The 18,604-nt window shown below is 32.7% G+C and overlaps 1 protein-coding gene across 1 annotated transcript; it reads left to right on the plus strand.

Moving 5' to 3' along the window:
- Positions 1-2,388: 2,388 nt before the first annotated feature.
- LOC105796240 (uncharacterized) lies at positions 2,389-16,845 on the plus strand. The gene is made up of 15 exons (XM_012625815.2): positions 2,389-2,759; positions 3,236-3,363; positions 3,492-3,624; positions 6,134-6,290; positions 6,373-6,451; positions 7,476-7,516; positions 7,664-7,780; positions 7,924-8,004; positions 8,416-8,478; positions 8,561-8,612; positions 14,277-14,351; positions 15,583-15,630; positions 15,867-15,902; positions 16,000-16,074; positions 16,434-16,845. Exons 1-15 carry the CDS (start codon positions 2,600-2,602, stop codon positions 16,515-16,517), a joined length of 1,329 nt encoding a protein of 442 aa, XP_012481269.1. The 5' UTR covers positions 2,389-2,599; the 3' UTR covers positions 16,518-16,845.
- The last annotated feature ends 1,759 nt before the right edge of the window (positions 16,846-18,604 follow it).

Consider the following 18,604-nt stretch of genomic DNA (forward strand, 5'->3'; position numbering starts at 1 on the left):
TTTTTAAAATTACACAATTACCCAGCTTTTACAACTTTTACAATTTAGTCATAGAGCCTAAAACATGCAAATTAACCATTTTAATGTAAACCCATGCTAGCTGAATATTCATATATGTTTTCCTCCTCCTCTCCATTCAACATCCTTAATGTATATATATATTTTAGAATCTTTAGCTTTTAGTATATAACATGCTTATATGTTCATATCAAACTATCAAATTGAGTCAGTCACTAAATTATTTATATCGTGAGCTACGTAATTCTAAATTAAGATCCGCTTTATGTTTTTGAAACTAGACTCAAATATCTTTCTACCATAAAAATTTCATAATTTATAATTTAACCATTAAGTACAGTAAAATCTTTAAATTTATCTTTGTTTTGTTGTTTTGACTTGACCTTTCTTTACTAAAAATAATTATCTCTTAGTATAGGGTTTGGATGATATTTTGTTTGTTTCTCTTAAAACATACTCATTAAGAATTTTAACATATAAATTTAAACCCTTAATTATTTTTTTTTGCAATTTTGATGATTTTCCAAAGTTAAAACAGGGGAACCCGGAATCAATTTGACATTGTCTCACAAAAATTCATATATCTCATAATATGAAATTCTTTTGCTTACAACGTTTATTCTATGTAAAACTAGACTCAACAGGATTTAATTTAATACTTTAATTAACCTCTAATTCAATTTCTATAATTTTTGGTGAATTTTCAAAGTCAGACTACTGCTGCTGTTGAAAACTGTTTTAGTGCAAAATGTTGATAACCAAGTTTATAACACTTCCCTTTCCTTTCTCTACAATATTTTCCATCACTTCCTCTTATTTCTCTTCACTAACATATCAAGAACATAGAACCTTATATAAGAAAACTCTACTTAAACATCATTTTCATGCTTTTTCATTAATATCAAACTTAAAATATATTGAAATCTTGATGTTCTTACCTTATCATTTTGATTTCAATCTTTAACTTGATTTTCTCTCCTCTAGAATTTATTTCTTGAATCTAACTGATATTCTAGCTCCCCATAGTCTTCTTATTATTTTTCTCTCTTGGTAGCTATGGAACTTAATTCTTTTGATTTCTAAGTAAAAATAGTAAATTTTTGGTAAAAGACCAAATTGTAAATAAAAGAAATTTTTTTTCTTTATTTGTTCTTCTCACATTAGTAGCATGAAAATATGAAGAGAACTTTTCATATTTCATTCGTTATATACTAAATAAAATAATAATAAAATATAATTAAAATCAAATCAAAATATTAATAAACTAATATTTATTTAATTAATCTAAAATATCACCAACATCATCATTACTCTTCAAATTTGTCTTCTTTGCTAAATGACTATTTTGCCCCCTATAATTCTTCAAAATTCCTCCATTGACTCATCACTTATTTTGGTAAAATTTGGTTTAACCCCTCATACTTTTTCCACATATTCAATTTGGTCCTTATCACTCATACTTTTTGTAGATCATTCCACCTTTAAAATATTTGCACTATTGGTCCTTTAACTTTTTATATTTACACTTTAACCTTTAAATTTTAAGTATTTACTCTTAGACCACAAAACTTTTCTCATTTTTGTGATTTAGTCCTTCTTGAATTAATATATCATAATACACTTCCCAGTGTTAACATAACTCAAAATTTTGTCACTTTATTTCCTTATTTTACTATATCAAGGATAATATATTACTTTCTCACTGTAATAATTTTCGAGGTGTTACGAAAGTTGTTCCTAACTTTAGCTATCCTCAATAAGAGTTGTTCTTGAATAATAACTACACTAAAAGCTGTTCTAACTAAAATCTTATTTTGAACATCGCTATTCTCAAACAATAGTTATTCGAAAACTATTTTAAACAAAAGCCATAAGTGAAACAACGATACTAATTGTTCCATACTTGATAGCACAATTTCCTAAAATATAAAATTAGTTAATTAAAAAAAACCACTTATTTAAAATTTACATCATTCTCTCGTAGTTGTCTCCATTTCTCTATCTCTCTTATTTTCCCATTTAATTCTAAAGTTCATCACAAAGTTGTGACAAAACCTATTTGATTTTATTAAATTTAAAATTTAATTATTTAATAGAATAATTTGATCAAATAGTAAATTTAACTGTTTGTTTTGAATAAATAAAATCACCTAATTATAACAAAGCTCTCATTGAAAAAATCAGAATAATTTTTTCTTAGAAATGCTTACTTGTTGATAAATAAATCATTTGATTATAAAAAAATATATATGATCATCTTAATTCAGTAAAAGTATTTTAATTAACTTTTAAGCATTTTGTTTATTGTAATCAATTAATTCCTCCTTTATCAATAATAATTATTAAAAATAATATATTCGGATCCTACATGAAGAAAACTCATAAGAAAAAGGACCCGTCTAGTCGACCCACCCAACCTATGATAGGCAGCTTGGAAATTTGCTTGCCTGTTAATCTCTGTCGAAGAAGATGGTATCCGTTTAGATCCAGCAAAAATACAGTTTTCTTAAGCCTTCTTTGATCCTATATTCCTAGCCAGTACAATTTGCAGTTTTCAGAAATACTAGTAATTTAGAAAAAAATGGCTTCAACGGGGGGTCTGGTGCCCATAACAAGGGCGTTTCTCGCTTCTTATTACGAAAAGTACCCATTCGATCCACTCCCAGACGACGTGTCTCGTCTTTCCTCTCAGATTCGGTCTTTCATCCAGGATTTGATCCAAGGCTTTCCTCCAACTCAAGGTTTTTAATGTTTAGTTTATGTTAGAGTTATTAGCTATTGCTATTATCATCCCTGTATTTTTGCCTTAGTCTTAGGATTAGAAATTTAGAAGAAAAATAATGAAAGCAAGTAAAAGTCGTAGGACTTGTTTCTATTTGGGGTTACAAACAGAATCAATGACCCGCAATTTATTCGGGGATTTATTTAACTAATAATTAAATATTTGTCTCTGAAACGAAGAATGCTTGTTAAAAATATTTGCTTCCTCTTCTACCTGCTTGCCTTTGTGTTATTTCCTAGCGTGCTTGCTTCTTTCTGAAATATGTTCGAAAGCAAAGGCAAAAGCAAAACCATAACCTAATTGCTTATCTATACCATAAATGAAATCACAGGGTCTGGTTTTCTTCCTATGGGAAAATTATGATAAGATGACATCGATTCAATTCCAATGGAGCAATTATGTTTTTGCCATTTTCTCTCTCCTTTGATGCTCTAGGTGAAAGCTTATTAATACAAGAAGCAGATAGTGAGCCTCCGCATAAAATGGATGAGAACATGTGGAAAAATAGAGAACATATTGAAGAAATTCTGTTTTTACTTGAAAGACCTCACTGGCCATCTGTGGTAAGAAACATAAAGTTTTCCTATCTACTTCCCCCTTTGGTTTTGGATATGCATATACTTTTTATTTTATATATATTTTTTCGTTTCTAAGTTCCTCGAAATTTATAATCACACTCCTGCTTCATCAGCTTCAGCAGTCATCAACGGCTGAGGTTGCAGAATTTGCTACTACTCTTGGGCAGCTCAAGGATAAATTTCAGGCAACTCTGAGGATATTGGAGTCTTTCCAATCCAAAAACTCAGAACGTGTATTCAACACAGGTCTACTCTGCTTGTTTGTGAATTTATAGATACTTGCATGAACCTAAAATCCTTAGGTTTGCACTCTGTTTGCATGTCTATAATTGTGAATGTAAAAATGTAGGGTTTGTTTATGTGGGTGTAAGCATTGTATCCGAGTCATTATATTTCAAAGGAAATTTTGTTCCAAAGCTTTTTCTGATAACTGAGTAGCCATGCTAATTTCTAATTCTGTAACTTTCTTGTAATTATGTTAGATACCAAAAGTAAAGTAGTTAAAATGGTGAAGAGCTATTCAAAATGTTACTCTTTCATATTTATTTACTAAGTTGAGGAATTTTCTAGGTGTTTTTATTTGGACTAAATTATTTGGATAACACTATTATTCTCTGCTGGTAAATTGGGAAGACTTGTAGCTATTAACCTGTTGAGAAATGAGTTGCTGCAGAGTGCTGATATTATTGCTCTTCATATATTCAAAGTGTTCTTAAAGTTGTAGTACCTTATGCATAGATGATCATGACGTTAGCTGGATGCTGCTGCAATTGCTTGATGGACGAGTGGTTTGATATACCAATGGCTATAATTGGTTTAAAGAGTTGCTAAGGGGAATGTTTTATTTTAGTGATTGGTTGTAGGTATGATGTGGTCATGAAAGTTCAGATTTTTTCTTTTTCCATAGAAGATTAGTCCCATGTTAGGGTAAATGATATCTCTAGCAGATGTACTGGCACCATGAATATTTGAACTGTTTGTAATATGAAGAAAATTTTGTTTTGTGTTGTGTGAGCTCAATTGAATATTTGAGTTGTTTTTAAGATTCTAGATCATGAAGAGGATAGCTAAGAGAGGACAAAGAAGTGGAAAGCTTAATAAGGTCCTACAGGATGAGAAAGTTGTTTCCTTTTCTTCTAATCTTTTTTATCATATATTTCCTCTATTCTTTAGTTCTGTTCCTTCTTTTTGCTTTTATTTTGACAATTGGAAGCAGGGTTAGGGACAATGGGTATTGGTACCATAGTATGAACAGAGTTACAGATTGAAAGTTTAGTATGTGGACGTGGCGGATAGTGGATGTGAAAATAAAGTGTCTTATATAATGATTATTTATAATTTCATTAATTTTGAATTAAAATTAAACTGAAATACAGTTAAAGGTCTCTCAAATCATATAAATTCATTCAAAAAACTATTTTCATTACAAATTAATGAATCTGGTCCAGTGTCTTTATAGGCATAGAAACTGTACTAGAATAAACTTATGAATCTTTCAATTAAAAGTTTACTTGACCTTGCCCAATTTTATAGTTTATTTCCACAGGAAAAGAAACTTATTTCTCTATCTTCACAAATGCAGTGGTTTTGCTACTTCCTTGAAACATCATTCAAGTTTTCATCCCTGACCTAAGCACCAGAAGTCAAGCAATTCCTAGCACTTCTCTCTTGTTTTCTTTTGTCTTCCTTTCCGTGAACAACGACTTCAGCTGAGTCCTTTCACTCTTGCGTCCAGGTCATGTCTGGGGTGGTAGATGATGGGCTTCTGTAGTATATATGTTTCATAGGTTCATTTAACCTAAAAATAAGTGCCTAAATATTTTACTCACTGCTACTTCAATTATTTTTCTCATTTTTACATCTGGGCATCACAAGGAGTGATGCTATTTTATTATTCACATCAGTGTTCTTTTCAGGTTTAATATTGGTCAGGTGAAATAAAAAATTCTGTCAGACTAATATATCTGAACTTGCTGATTCTCAGTGAATTACCTAGAAGTGTTGTGCTTTTTGGGAGTGGATTGGGGAGATTGCTATTAATTGATTACTCATGTTATTTTTCCCTGATTTGGGGAGTGGAAGTTGTTTCTTTTGGCATTTCTCTTTGTGTGATGGTGCCTATGAAGGACCTTTCCAAGATCTGTTTTTCTTGGCAGAGACAAGGAGAGCCTTCTAAATGCTTGTTCCTCCATTTTTATTTTTGCAGTAGGTTGGAAGGTTGGCTTCCGGAGTGTGCATGATTTAGTTTAGTTCTCAGAAGATTCAAACCAATCTGAAATTTTGTTCCTAAACAGGAAAATAATGATAGAGTTAATCTTTTTCTCGATTTTGTTTTTATATATATATATATATATATATATATATTGGCTCTTGTTGGAGGAATGCAAAAGAACAGCTTTGGAGGGTGCCGTCACCAAAGCTCCAAATATGTGGTTTAATGCTTTTTTTTTTGGTGTGTGTGTGTTGTGGGGGGAGGGGGGAAGGGTAATGACCTGCATTATGTAATCATGATTTTACTTTGTCAAGGGGTTGATAACCTTGACTTGCTTCTTTATATAATTATGTATTTTGCATCCAATAGCTTTAAAGTTTAAATCTTCACATCTGTAGGTATTGTCTATGTTTTGCAAGGGGCAAAAATTTTATTAATCAGTGTGTGCTACAAACAAGTATTTGTCTTGTTGACCTACAGATATGACATATATGTTTGAGTAGATATTATATGATCAACTGATGCAATATCTCTGGGTTGCAGTTATGACCTACATGCCTCAAGATTTTCGAGGAACACTAATCAGACAACAAAAGGAGAGATCAGAAAGGAATAAGCAAGCAGAGGTAGATGCTCTAATTAGTTCTGGTGGAAGCATACGTGATCGATATTCTTTGCTATGGAAGCAACAAATGGATCGGTGAGCCTCCTTTGTTTTCCGTTTGCTAGTTTTAATGTGTAATGAATGAAGAGTCTGATTTATTTATGAAATACCATATCAGAAGGAGACAGCTAGTGCAACTTGGTTCTGCAACAGGTGTCTATAAAACCCTTGTAAAGTACTTGGTTGGAGTTCCGCAGGTTTGTCTACACTGTCTTGTTATATTTAGCTGTTGCGATCTGATAAGTTGAAGAGTAATTCTTTGTTTGGTTCATAAATGGCTATTCTGCAGAAGCAGCAAGATAATAGTAACACCGTTATTTGTATAATTTTTCCCGACCTTTTCTTTTACATTATGTTACTTGAATTTTAAAGGCTTCATTGGTGATTTCGATGTCCAACTCTGCTCCCCCTCTCCCCCCAAAAAAAAAAAAAAAAAAGCTACTAGATCTGGCTGTGGGTATGTATGCCCAGGAATCAGATGCAAACTCTTAGATTTCACTGCTGCTGTTAATTCTGATTAGCACATTGGATTCCTCATATGGTCATTTTTTCAACAATATAGTTAAAGTAGGCATTATTTTAATTGACAGCTTCAATTATTTTTATATTCCTTGATCTTATTCCTTTCAAACAGACATGATAATAATAGTATTACTACTTTACTACTCTATTCCCGTTCTTTGAACCAAATGGAAAAATGGCTTTCTCCTTTAGTGTATTTCCTTGTAAAATATTTCTCATTTTTATCTTATTCCATTCTTTGAACAAGACATGCTGTTAGTTGTCCTATTTTAGTCTCTGAGCTTTCAACCATGCAGTTTATCCTGTTTCCTGCTGATGATATTATATTGCTTTAATTGTTTGACGAATCATGAACTGTTTCCTTCTGTCCTTTATTTCAAATGTATTAAAAGCTCTTCGATGCAAACCTTCATCTGAATATCTTCTAGCTCACTCATCTGTTCTTAGTCATGTTGTTAGTGCTTAATGTGCAGGATTGCTTAAGTAGGTAAACATACTAATTACACTGTTCTCCTGTTTGTTGCTTTGCTTGGTTTATTAATATTTTGTCCTTAAGTATAGATAGTGAGTTGCACACTCTATGCGAACTTGCACAGTTGCATATGAAAATTTTGATTGATGAGGAAAATTTTTTTTTTAAGCATAATACTTCTGTCTAGTGTTCTAACATCTTCTTCCGCCCTCTAAACCTCTGTGAAGGTTTTGTTGGATTTTATTCGGCAAATAAATGATGATGATGGGTAAGTGCTTTTCATTTTAATCAGTCCTTCCATATTGATACATTAATAGTTACGTGTCTGCCTATTAGAATAATTAGAAGTTTTAGAGGTGACTGTTTAGCAGTTGCTGGATAGCTTTATTGAAATATAGCATATTCTTCTAAATAGGCCCATGGAAGAGCAGCGGCAACGCTATGGACCCCCTTTGTATAGCCTTACAAGGATGGTGCTTTTTATCCATCTCTTTCTTTCATTAGCATGGCAGAGATTTGAAGCTTTTAAACTGTGAGATATCCTTCTGCCTATGTATATTTAATTACTATTGTTGTTGTCGTTGTTGTTGTCGTACAGCAAGAACTATGTTTATAGCATCTAGCTGGTAGTAGTATAATTTTTTCTGGCTGATTTTCTACCATATCATTTTTCAGAAATAGGCTTCAGATTTCAGTCTTGGAAGAAGCGGTTGATGTTTACACCACCGAGCTTCAGAGGTTCATAAACTTTATAAGGTATGTTTCTTTCTTGATTTATATGGGTTGTACATGACATTGTTCTTGTTGATGATGCTGTTTTTATATCAACAATAATGACAATGTTAATATTTTTTCGCCTTACAATCTTGTTACTTGCACAACTTTGCTTGGGTATGTCTGAAAAAAATTCTTGGACTGCATTCGGTATGTATATCTACCTTATCAAAACAAAAATTTATCAGATTTGGTCCTAAACACCTACTTTGTGTCAATAGTAATTACACGAACTGACCACAAAAATGAAATGATTGCTTAAGCAATTTTAGGTATCCCATTGATGGTTTAACTATGAAAGCGGTCTCCATCACTACAAAAGTATAAGCTGTTTGCATTATTATTCAACTGTATTGAACTACCTGCTTATTTATTTACATATGCATCTGTCAGTGAGGTCTTTGCAAATTCGCCATTCTTTATTTCAGCAGAGGATGCCAGTATGTTAGAAATGGGGTAAGCATCCACGTTTCTGCCTCAACTTGGTGGTGGTTTTTCCAGTTTAAATAGTTTTTTCTTTTGGTTTTCTATTTTTCAGGAAAAATGACGAATATAAGGAGATAACTGTTCCTGCTGGGAAAAGTTATGAGGTTTGTTCTTAAAGCAGTTCCATCTCTACATCTGATTACCTGACCTAATCTATCTATGCTTGGTTGCTAGTACCGTAAGTCTGTTTGTGTGTCATTTGTGTTGATATCACATCCTGCAAAAGGAGACTAAGTTAGATTGTCAACTAAACTCACTTTCCTTTTTAAGCTACTCAAATCTGTATGCATAAGGGTGCTTGTCTATTAGCAGGTCTGACTTCTTCAACACTTTGAAATATCCTTTTCCATACTCGACGCTGTTAGTAATCACATCATGCACTTTTTCTTGAACAACTCAAGTTTTAAAAATGCTATGTTGGCTCCCATCTTATACTTGTTCTACAACTGCTTTTTGTTTCTTTGAATTCTTTAAATCGCTAATGAGTCTCCTTCAATTGGATAAACATCAATGTCCGCATTGTTTTCATAATCATCTTAAGCTAGTCTAATTCCTTTTTAATCCTTTCTACATTTACAAGATTACCCCTCTTTGTGGACTGTAGGAGGTATGTGCTCTATCACCAACGCTAAAAAATGACATCAACGACCTTTTTCTAGCTTTACATGTACCAATCTAGAACTGTTTTGTACTCCATAAGTTGCTCCGTTCTTCCTTTCGTCACTCTACCAATTTGCCTTGTTAGATGTTGCCCTCCCCTATAACATCTGAGTGGTTTGATCATTATGAAGGCCTTGAAGTCTCTTATCCTGCAAAATAATTTCTTACCTACGTATATCTTTACACCATAGCATGCCAATTGCCTTTCAGCCATTAAAACATGCTTCCTTGCATCTTCTAGTTTAATCTTTATAGATTAAATCAAACCAACTAGTGTTTATTGTATTTTGACCATGGTTTGTAACTTTTACAAATCAAATTGCATGTGCAATAACTATAGACTTCATAACTGTTAAGTGTTAACGTTTCTATGACCACTATTGCTTGGTGTTGGGGGTCATTGGGCCTGCCTTGAGATACTGGTGATAGTAGAAAATAATGATAACAGCATATTCCCTGAGGTTGTGACATACTCGTTACAAATTCTCAGTTTAATGTCGTTTAGGATGAAAACAACAATAAATTAGCAGAATTAGGATTGAAAAACGAGTAGAAGTTGGAATTCTAGAAAACTTAGGGTATAAAAAACCTCAAGTTTCTTTATATAATTAGCATAACACTTTTGCTTGCTTTCATGGCAGCCATCATCTCTTGATGAGCTTGCCATATATATCAGCAAAAGCTTCTCTGTCATCACCAACCCTAGTTCCAAGAGACAAAGGAACTAAAGCACATGTTGAGGTTTGAGTCCATAAGTAGCTTCAAAAGGTATCTTCTTAATTGTTCTATTCAAAGGGTTGTATGTAAACTCATCTTGAGGGATAACCAAATCCTAACTCTTCATATGATTCCAAACAGGACACCTAAGCATATTTCCTAAACTTTGGTTAACAGCCTCTATTTGCCCATCTATTTGTGGATGAAAAGTGCTAGAAAATTTCAATTGGTTGAGGTTTGAGTCCATAAGTAGCTTCAAAAGGTGTCTTCTTAATTGTTCTATTTACAGAGTTGAATGTAAACTCATCTTGAGGACTAACCAAATCCTAACTCTTCACATGATTCCAAACCAGGCACCTGAGCATATTTCCTGAACTTAACAACCTCTATTTTCCCATCTATTTCTGGATGAAAAGTGCCATAAAATTTCAATCGTTTGAGGTCTAAGTCCATAAATAGCTTCAAAAGGTGTATTTTAATTGTTCTATTCATAGAGTTGTATGTAAACTCATCTTGAGGAATAACCAAATCCTAACTCTTCACATGATTCCAAGCAAGACACCTAAGCATAATTCCTAAACTTTGGTTAACAGCCTCTATTTGCCCATCTATTTGTGGATGAAAAGTGCTAGGAAATTTCAATCGGGTTCCCATTTTCTCCCACAAAGTCCTCCAAAAATGTCTTACAAATTTAATCCCTATCAGAAATCATAGATGTAGGAACGCCAAGTAGTCTTACCATGTCCTTGAAAAACAACTCAGCAATATGAGTAGCATCAGAAGGTTTAGAACAAGGAATGAAATTTGCCATCTTTGAATAGAGATCCACCACAACAAAGATTGAATCAAAACCCTTTGTTGTCTTTGGTTTTCCACAAAATCTAGGCTCAAATGAGTCCATGATACTTTTGGCATAGGTAGCGGCATGTACAACCCTGTATTTTGTGAAGTACCCTTGCTAAATTGACAAAGAAGACATCTTTTTTTCACCAACCTGTCCACATCCTTATACATTCTTGGCACAACATATTGATCCATCAATAATTTCCTGGTCTTACCTCTTCTAAGGTGCCTTCCAAGCAACTTCTATGAAGTTCCCTCATAAGTTGTTCATGTAAGGAACCTTCCAGAATGCACAAATGATTGCTCTAAACACATTCCCATCATGTAATCAATAGGACAATTGTTCATGCTTAGTTGACCTTCCAACTCAAGTATTATAAGTCCAAATACGGGTCAGTTTTGTATTGACTCCCAAATTCTTCGGAACCCATCACTTTAGTACTCACTGCCATTAGTAGTGAAGATTGTCTAGTAAGCGCATTTGCCACAACATTAGTCTCACCGGTCCTGTATATCACTCAGGACACATTAAGATAGGAACTCCACTTAGTATGACAATCCTTGAGCCTTTCTTTTGAACTCAAAAATTGCAACGCTTGATAATTTGATTAAACCACAAATTCTCGATAAGACAAGTAATGCTCCCAATGTTGAACAACCCTTACCTAAGCATAGAACTCTAGATTACAAGTCAAATATGTTAAGCATTTGATAGCTTCTCCCTAAAAAATTCAATGGCTGCATGGCTAAGAATAACCCCAATTCCTACCTGAGATGTATTATATTTGATGACAAATAACTTCTCAATAGAAGTGCAAGAACATGTGCTTTTGTCATCAAAACTTTAACCACTTCAAAGGCCTTTTGGGTTTCACCAAAATTGAACCTGTCCTCTTCAAACATTCAGTAATAGGACTCGAAACAATGTTGAAATTCTTGATAAACCTCCTTTAAAATGAAGCCAACCCATGTTAGCTTCGAACTTCTTTAAAATGATGCGGCGTAGGCCATTCTCTAATGGTACAAACTCTCTCCAAATCTGGTTTGATACCATTAGCAAGGACAAGAAGGATGCTTTTCTATAGGCAACTTATCTACTATCTCTTTCAGAATAACATTCTCTATGCTATCTCCATCAATAACCAAATCACAAACCTTTTCATCGCAATACACTTTAGTTTGAAAAATGTTGTGTCGCCTCCAATCTTTTTCTTCACCTTATGTTGTTGTTGTCAACACTCTATGAACAATCAAAGGCTTACCCTAAAATATACATCAATTTCTTCATTCTCTTTAGTATACTCATTATAAATAGGGTATTATAGAACACCCTCTTGCTCTTCCATCTCAGTTAACTTCATCCTTCGTTCAGGACAATAATGAGAATTGTGGCCTTTTTTGAAGGTGGTTTGTTCACTTTTAACACCTTGAACAACTCCAATCCCCTTTTTTGCTACTCCAGCTATCCTTCTTCTAGACATTGGTTTTCTTGCATCATATCTCCAAACATGCTTTCAGCCATTAAAGCATGTTGTCATGCATTTTCAAGGTTGAATAGTTGAAGCACTCCCATCTCATCCTTGATAGATTGGTTTAATCCTGCTAGATGATGAGATATAACCTGCTCATTACTCTCATTCAACACGACCCAAATAGAAAGATTTTAAATTCAAAAGTATACCCCGCCCCCAGGACAATCCCTTTTGCCTTAACTGATTGGAGCTTCTCATAGAACTCCGTTGCATAATCAACTGGTTGGAGTTGCTTGTGCAATTTTGCTTTCATGTGTTCCCACGTGCTGATTTTAGGCTTACCTTGGCGTGCACATTGCTTTTCAACTCTCCACCATTAAAGCACAATGCCTTTCAATTTTAGTTTCACAAACCACACCTTCCCAGCCTCCACCATAGTTTTCCATCTGAAGTAATTCTCCAAACAAGCTTCTCAATCCAAATAATCTTCCATATTCGTCTTACCATGAAAATCAGTAACTTCGATCTTAATTCCTCCCCGTTTAATTCAAGGGCGTGCTCCAACTACTACTCCAATCCACCTTGTACTTGCAATTTGCGGGGCCGGCATGATAGAGTGGGTTTTCTTCATTGCCAAAATCAGATTCATCTGCAAGAATACCTTCTGGAATCTCCATTTGGGCTTCCGCTGGTTCTGGTCACGGCCTACCATACATTGCAGGTGATAATTCTTCAATTGCACATCGTATTGCAGCCAAATCTATCCCTTGACCCTGATTTCCTATTTTTTGACCTTTAGCATGTCCAATCATGGCTTAAAGCAAATTCTACTTTAAACCCTAGGATCTAATTAAGCTTTGATACCAAGACCTGGTGGTGTAGAGAAAGACAACAATAAATTAGTAGAATTAGGACTGAAAAAAAGAGTACAAAGAAGTTGGAACTTCAGAAAACTTGGGGTATGAAAAAACCTGTAGTTTATTTTAGTGTATGGAGCACGAACAAGGACACGCTATATGGGCACGACATGATACGGACATAGTGACGTGATAATTTTAAAAAGGGAGGATACAGTTATGAATTTTATGTGAAAATACTTCATTTATTTATCACCATCTTATTAAAATAATAGTAGCATATGTTAATCTAATTTAATGTTAATTAATTAAGATATTTTAAGTTAAAATTTCTATAAATTAAATGTTATTTGTTGTAGTTTCTAAAACTTGAAGTATAGTTTGGGCCATATAACCCAAATATATTATAATAAGTAACCGAAGCCCACCCCCTAAAAAAACCAAAACCTATAAGCTAAAAACAACTTGATAAAAAAATTGAAAAAAAATGGTGAGTTTAATAAACCAAAAAATAACCCCCGACACTTTCTCCTTTCTTTCAGCCGCTGGAAGTGTTGCTCAATCTCCTCGTCGGCCGCTAGTTGTCCGTGTCCGTCCGTGTCCATTTTGGGACATTGGTGTCTTGATTGTGTCCAACTTTTTTTCTTTTGACGTATTCTAGCATGTCATGTTGGACACCCATACGACACGGATACGAGAGGTGAAGAATCATGTTGGTGCTTCATGGATATTAGTTCAAAGAAATAATAAGAACAATGCTTGTTGTAAAGTCTACAACTTATTTGTACTAAGCTTTCTTGCACATAAAGTTGCTAGGTTTTCTTGCAAATAAAACTTTATTCCTACCCTTAGATTTAAAACCCTAAAAATAACTAATAATCTTATCCGTCCATAATATATCTAATATTTAATAACTAAAGCTGAAATAATAAAATATTATTAAATAAAGCTCCTGCACCACAGTTGACCGGCCACTTGAATTTATAATGATCCAATCAATCTGTCATTGAGGGTAGTGAAACACAATGTCTCTAAGTATTTTAACTGCTTGTGACTTGTTTGAAATCAAATCAAACTTCAGGAATGGATTTTTGGTATATGAGCTGATATTCTTTTGCTTTTTTAAAAAAAAAAAAAAAAAAATTAGGCAAAGAATTTTGAAAAGTTACTTAATTCTCTCCTTTTTTGTTTTTATGCTTTTCTATGCATTGTCTTCTAGGTTTCATTGACAGTGGAGTCAATAAACTCATATATTGCCTGGGATTTCTCATTGGTGCAGGGCAAGATGAACATGGTATTGCCATTATTTTCTCTTGAACCTTTAATGAAGCATTTAGCTAGCTTACTAGTGATTTTCAATATGATTTTGTGATATCATGATAAATAAAGTAGTGTGGTGGTTGAATATCTTTAAAGACCTTATGCATTTGTTGTTAACTAATAATAGAAAATAGCTCCCATGTTGTTGCAAGTTTAAGTTTTTTATTAAATGTTTATTTAAAAAAATTTGAAAATGGTTTTAATTTTTTGCATTAAAACATGTTAATATCAATTTAATAAAAATTTTAAACAATAAGATATTAATATTCTAGACATAATATTAAATAGCTAATAATAAGTTGCAGATCGGAACCCTACTCAAAGGATTTCTTAGAAGTTTCAAAAAATAACTCAAACTAAAACTAGAAATTGAATATATAATTATAATTATTTAAATGCTCGCTCCTAGCTCTTATTACCATTGTAAAAGTTTTGCTTGTGTTATAAAGTTATATATATAATTTTTTTCCAAAATATAATTATAATTATTTAAATGCTCCTAGATTTTATTACTATTGTAAAAGTTTTACTTGTGTTATAAACTTATATATAATTTATTTTTTCCAAAATAAGTTTTTAATTATTTATTTTAGCACTCATTTTGCTATTCTCTCTCCTCTATATTTGTTTTAAATTTTTTATCTCTCGATTTTTCCTAGATTTTAAAATATATAATAAAATATACTGTGGAAGGTAAATAATGCCTTAAATTAATATATACAAGGTCAGAAAAAGAATGTCACATGTCAAGTAGTGGCTGAGCAAAATGTAAAGTACATATGTTAACGTCTTTTGGTTACAAAAATAAAATAATTGTATATGTATGAAAATATTTTTCTTCCTTTATTTTAAATTGTAGTTCTTTTAATGTTAATATATATATTTATTTATGAAGAAAGTAAGAAAAGATGAACAATTTTTTATCCAAAACTCATTAAATATGTGGTAAGGTTTTTACTCTTTCACACATGGTAGGAAATTTCTCCAAAAAGAAATTTCTAGTGTAAGAAGTATCTCAACTACTCAAAACTAATAAAAACTTGAAATTATCCATAAGAAATTTTAAAAAAATCTCTCATCATACCCTCCCTTCTTACTGCATGCCACTCCCCTTCAATGCATTCAAGTTTCATTATGCTATTATATAGAATATAAATGTGGTGGATTACTTTTTACTCTGTTGAACTTTACATTACTTGTGGCAGGATATTGGATTTAGTGTGGAGTACACAAATAATGGTGGGGAAAAAACAGTAAGTTGGAGAAATATTGTTCCTTTGTTGATCGATGACTCTCTGGTTTATTTTCTTGAGTTGCAATTGTAGCTTTCCTTTTTCCAGTAAATTGTAGCTTCTTTTTTTTTTTTTTTCCTTTTTGGGTTTCCCCCTCTTTATCTTATTTGTATCTTTCAAATCTCTGTGCTAACCTGTTTCTTAATTATTTTTCTTCTCCCTGTATCTTGCTGGGGGCATCACTGATTATTCTTCAGCTAATATTACCTTACCGGCGCTATGAGTCAGATCAAGTAAGTTATTGGGTTACTGCCCTGGCTACAAAGTGTTAAGTTTACCTGTCATGACACTTATAATTCTTCCTTTATGTGTATATGTATATGTGTGTAGGGAAACTTCAGCACATGCATGGCTGGAAACTACAAACTCATCTGGGATAATTCATATTCAGCCTTTTTCAAGAAGGTAAGTAGTGGTATTTGAGGACTGGAGTTTCTCCTCAGTGTTACATTTCTGCTGCTTGATTTGATGCATAACCCACTCTTTGAAAGCTTTTGAAAACTAGAAACTCTTTATGGGAGTAAAACCTATGAAAGCTGATGTGTAACACACTCTCTCTATAGTTGTTTGTGTAGATCTGTTTTATAATTGGAATTGTGTTTATTATATTATGGCTTAGTATGACCTAGAAATGGTATTTTTGATGGATTATAAGAGAGATTATTAACAGGTTGGTATCCTTATTCAATAATCCAAAGGAAATGCGACTACTCTTACTAAGCATGTAAAAGTTAGTATTGATCTAAATCTGGTTGGTTGGACAGGCCCTTCGATACAAAGTGGACTGTATACCTCCGGTTTTGGAGGAGTCGGAGAAGGGCAGTGAAAGAAATGAAGTGGAAGAATGATGATGATAATTGGTACCCTGGCTTGGTTTTCGTCTTTGATCATGTCTTGTATTTTTATTCTATGCTATATGAATCGGATGCGACTTTTGCGTGTTAACTTTATGTTGTCGCTGTTGTGCCCAACCTTACCCTTTGTACATTGTTGATCTGTTTGACTGACAACGAGACGCACGCAAACGAAAAAGAAAATCTGTTGCGTAATGTATTGTCCATCATTGGATACTCGATAGTTGGGCAATTGGCATCCGATCCATCAACTGTTGTTTGTTTGAGTGGGCTCAGCCTTAACTCATTAAAATTCATAGATGGAATCAGACTTGGACTTCAACTTTGACTTGTGATGACTGTAAAAAGGACAGGTTATTTATTTCGTTAATCTCCAACCACCTTATGTTTTGTTGCTCATAATTGATACATCTAATTGGCTGTCATTGAATTTGCCAAGCTCAACTGCTTGCTATAGAGGATTTTTATCTAACATTGTCTGTCTATTGAATTTATTTCGTGGACAGAAATAAATTGTTACGGACAGCAAAAAGAAAAAAGAAAAAAAACTGAAGAGAAACGGGCATACACGGAAGCACAAGGCAAGATGAGAGGACAGATGGAATAATGAAGTAATAGATTAGAAAAAAATTGATGTGCCTGGGGCTGGGTTGCCGAAACGAAAAGTTCATCGCAATCGGTGTTGCGGGCTAAGTTCTAGCTTGTTTGATGAACGTTTTCCGGCACTCGGTTAAGCAATCTACTTCCAGCCTCTTCTTTTTAACGAATATAGTGTTAAATTTGTCTGAAAAATTGGTTCAGAAAATGTGGTTTTTTGCATAGTAAAAATTTTTAAAAAATTTTTATATTAAAAATATGTGTTACCTATAGCAATAAATCTTATAAAATTTATTTTTGAAAAAAATATTCACTTAATTTTATAATATTTTAATAGAAAAAATTGACTTCCATAAGTAGTTCATATGGCGGGTGGAGTACAATGAGGGTTTAGTTGCCCATGTTTTGATGGGTTTGTTGATATTTTGTTATGGATTGGGTATGACTAAATGTATTTTCCAATTTGTTAATTTAATAATTAGTTTTTATTCTTGAAATATTAATTAATTAAAATAAATTTAATTAATTTTCTCAATTAAAATATTTTTTCAAGCCAATCTTAGTTTCTTTAAAATCATGATGGTTATATCATATTAAATTTTATAAGAAAATAAATTTAATTGTCCCATTCTGTAGAACTACGATGGTTACTTAATTTAATTTACACTCTAAACTCAGTTAGTTATAATTAATCAAATAATAATTTTAAAAATTAAAATAATTAATGTATTTACTGTGCATAGTAATCCATGGAATCTATCTATCTTTTAGTCTTTTCATTAAATTCAACCTACCGATTCTAAAAGCAATTCACAAAGTGATGTGTTGAGCCAGCAGATGGACTGATTGGACATATATAGTTAGGGTTAAAATAATTTATAATTAAGTGTCAACTCTTTGTCTATTAATTATAACATTATTTAGTCATGGAGTCAATCTACTAGAAGTAACATGACTTAACTCCATTATGAAAACAATTTATAATTTTACTCATCCAATGATCTTACCATTAGTGTGTTACCCTTATAAGATATCATTGATCTCTTTTGGTTCAATTTGTTTACCTAATATGATTCTTTATCTCATGGTAACCACTATATCTTCTAATATGGAAAAGACTATTACTAACAAATAGTAACGGAAATCATTCGTCTTGGACGAATGACTCATGAGAATGTTTCATTTTCATAAACTATACAATGCTAGTGAGAGGATGTCATTTACGTTTTGTCCTATCTGATGTATTGTTAGTCTAAACAAACACATCTATTAGGAGTCATTGGTTCTGATACCTAAGACAAGATATCTTCCTAATTGGATTTAATAGACAACATAATAGTCCCTTGAATCAATGTGTTAAATTTTGATTCTTCAGACTATGGGCCGTTTAGATTACCTACTAATATAAGTTGTCTTCTCATATCACAATCTGATTACATGATGCAACTTGATATTAGTAAACATTATGTAATCGGTGAGCCAAT

This window comes from Gossypium raimondii, chromosome 3 (assembly GCF_025698545.1).
Source record: "Gossypium raimondii isolate GPD5lz chromosome 3, ASM2569854v1, whole genome shotgun sequence".
NCBI classification, from domain to species: domain Eukaryota; kingdom Viridiplantae; phylum Streptophyta; class Magnoliopsida; order Malvales; family Malvaceae; genus Gossypium; species Gossypium raimondii.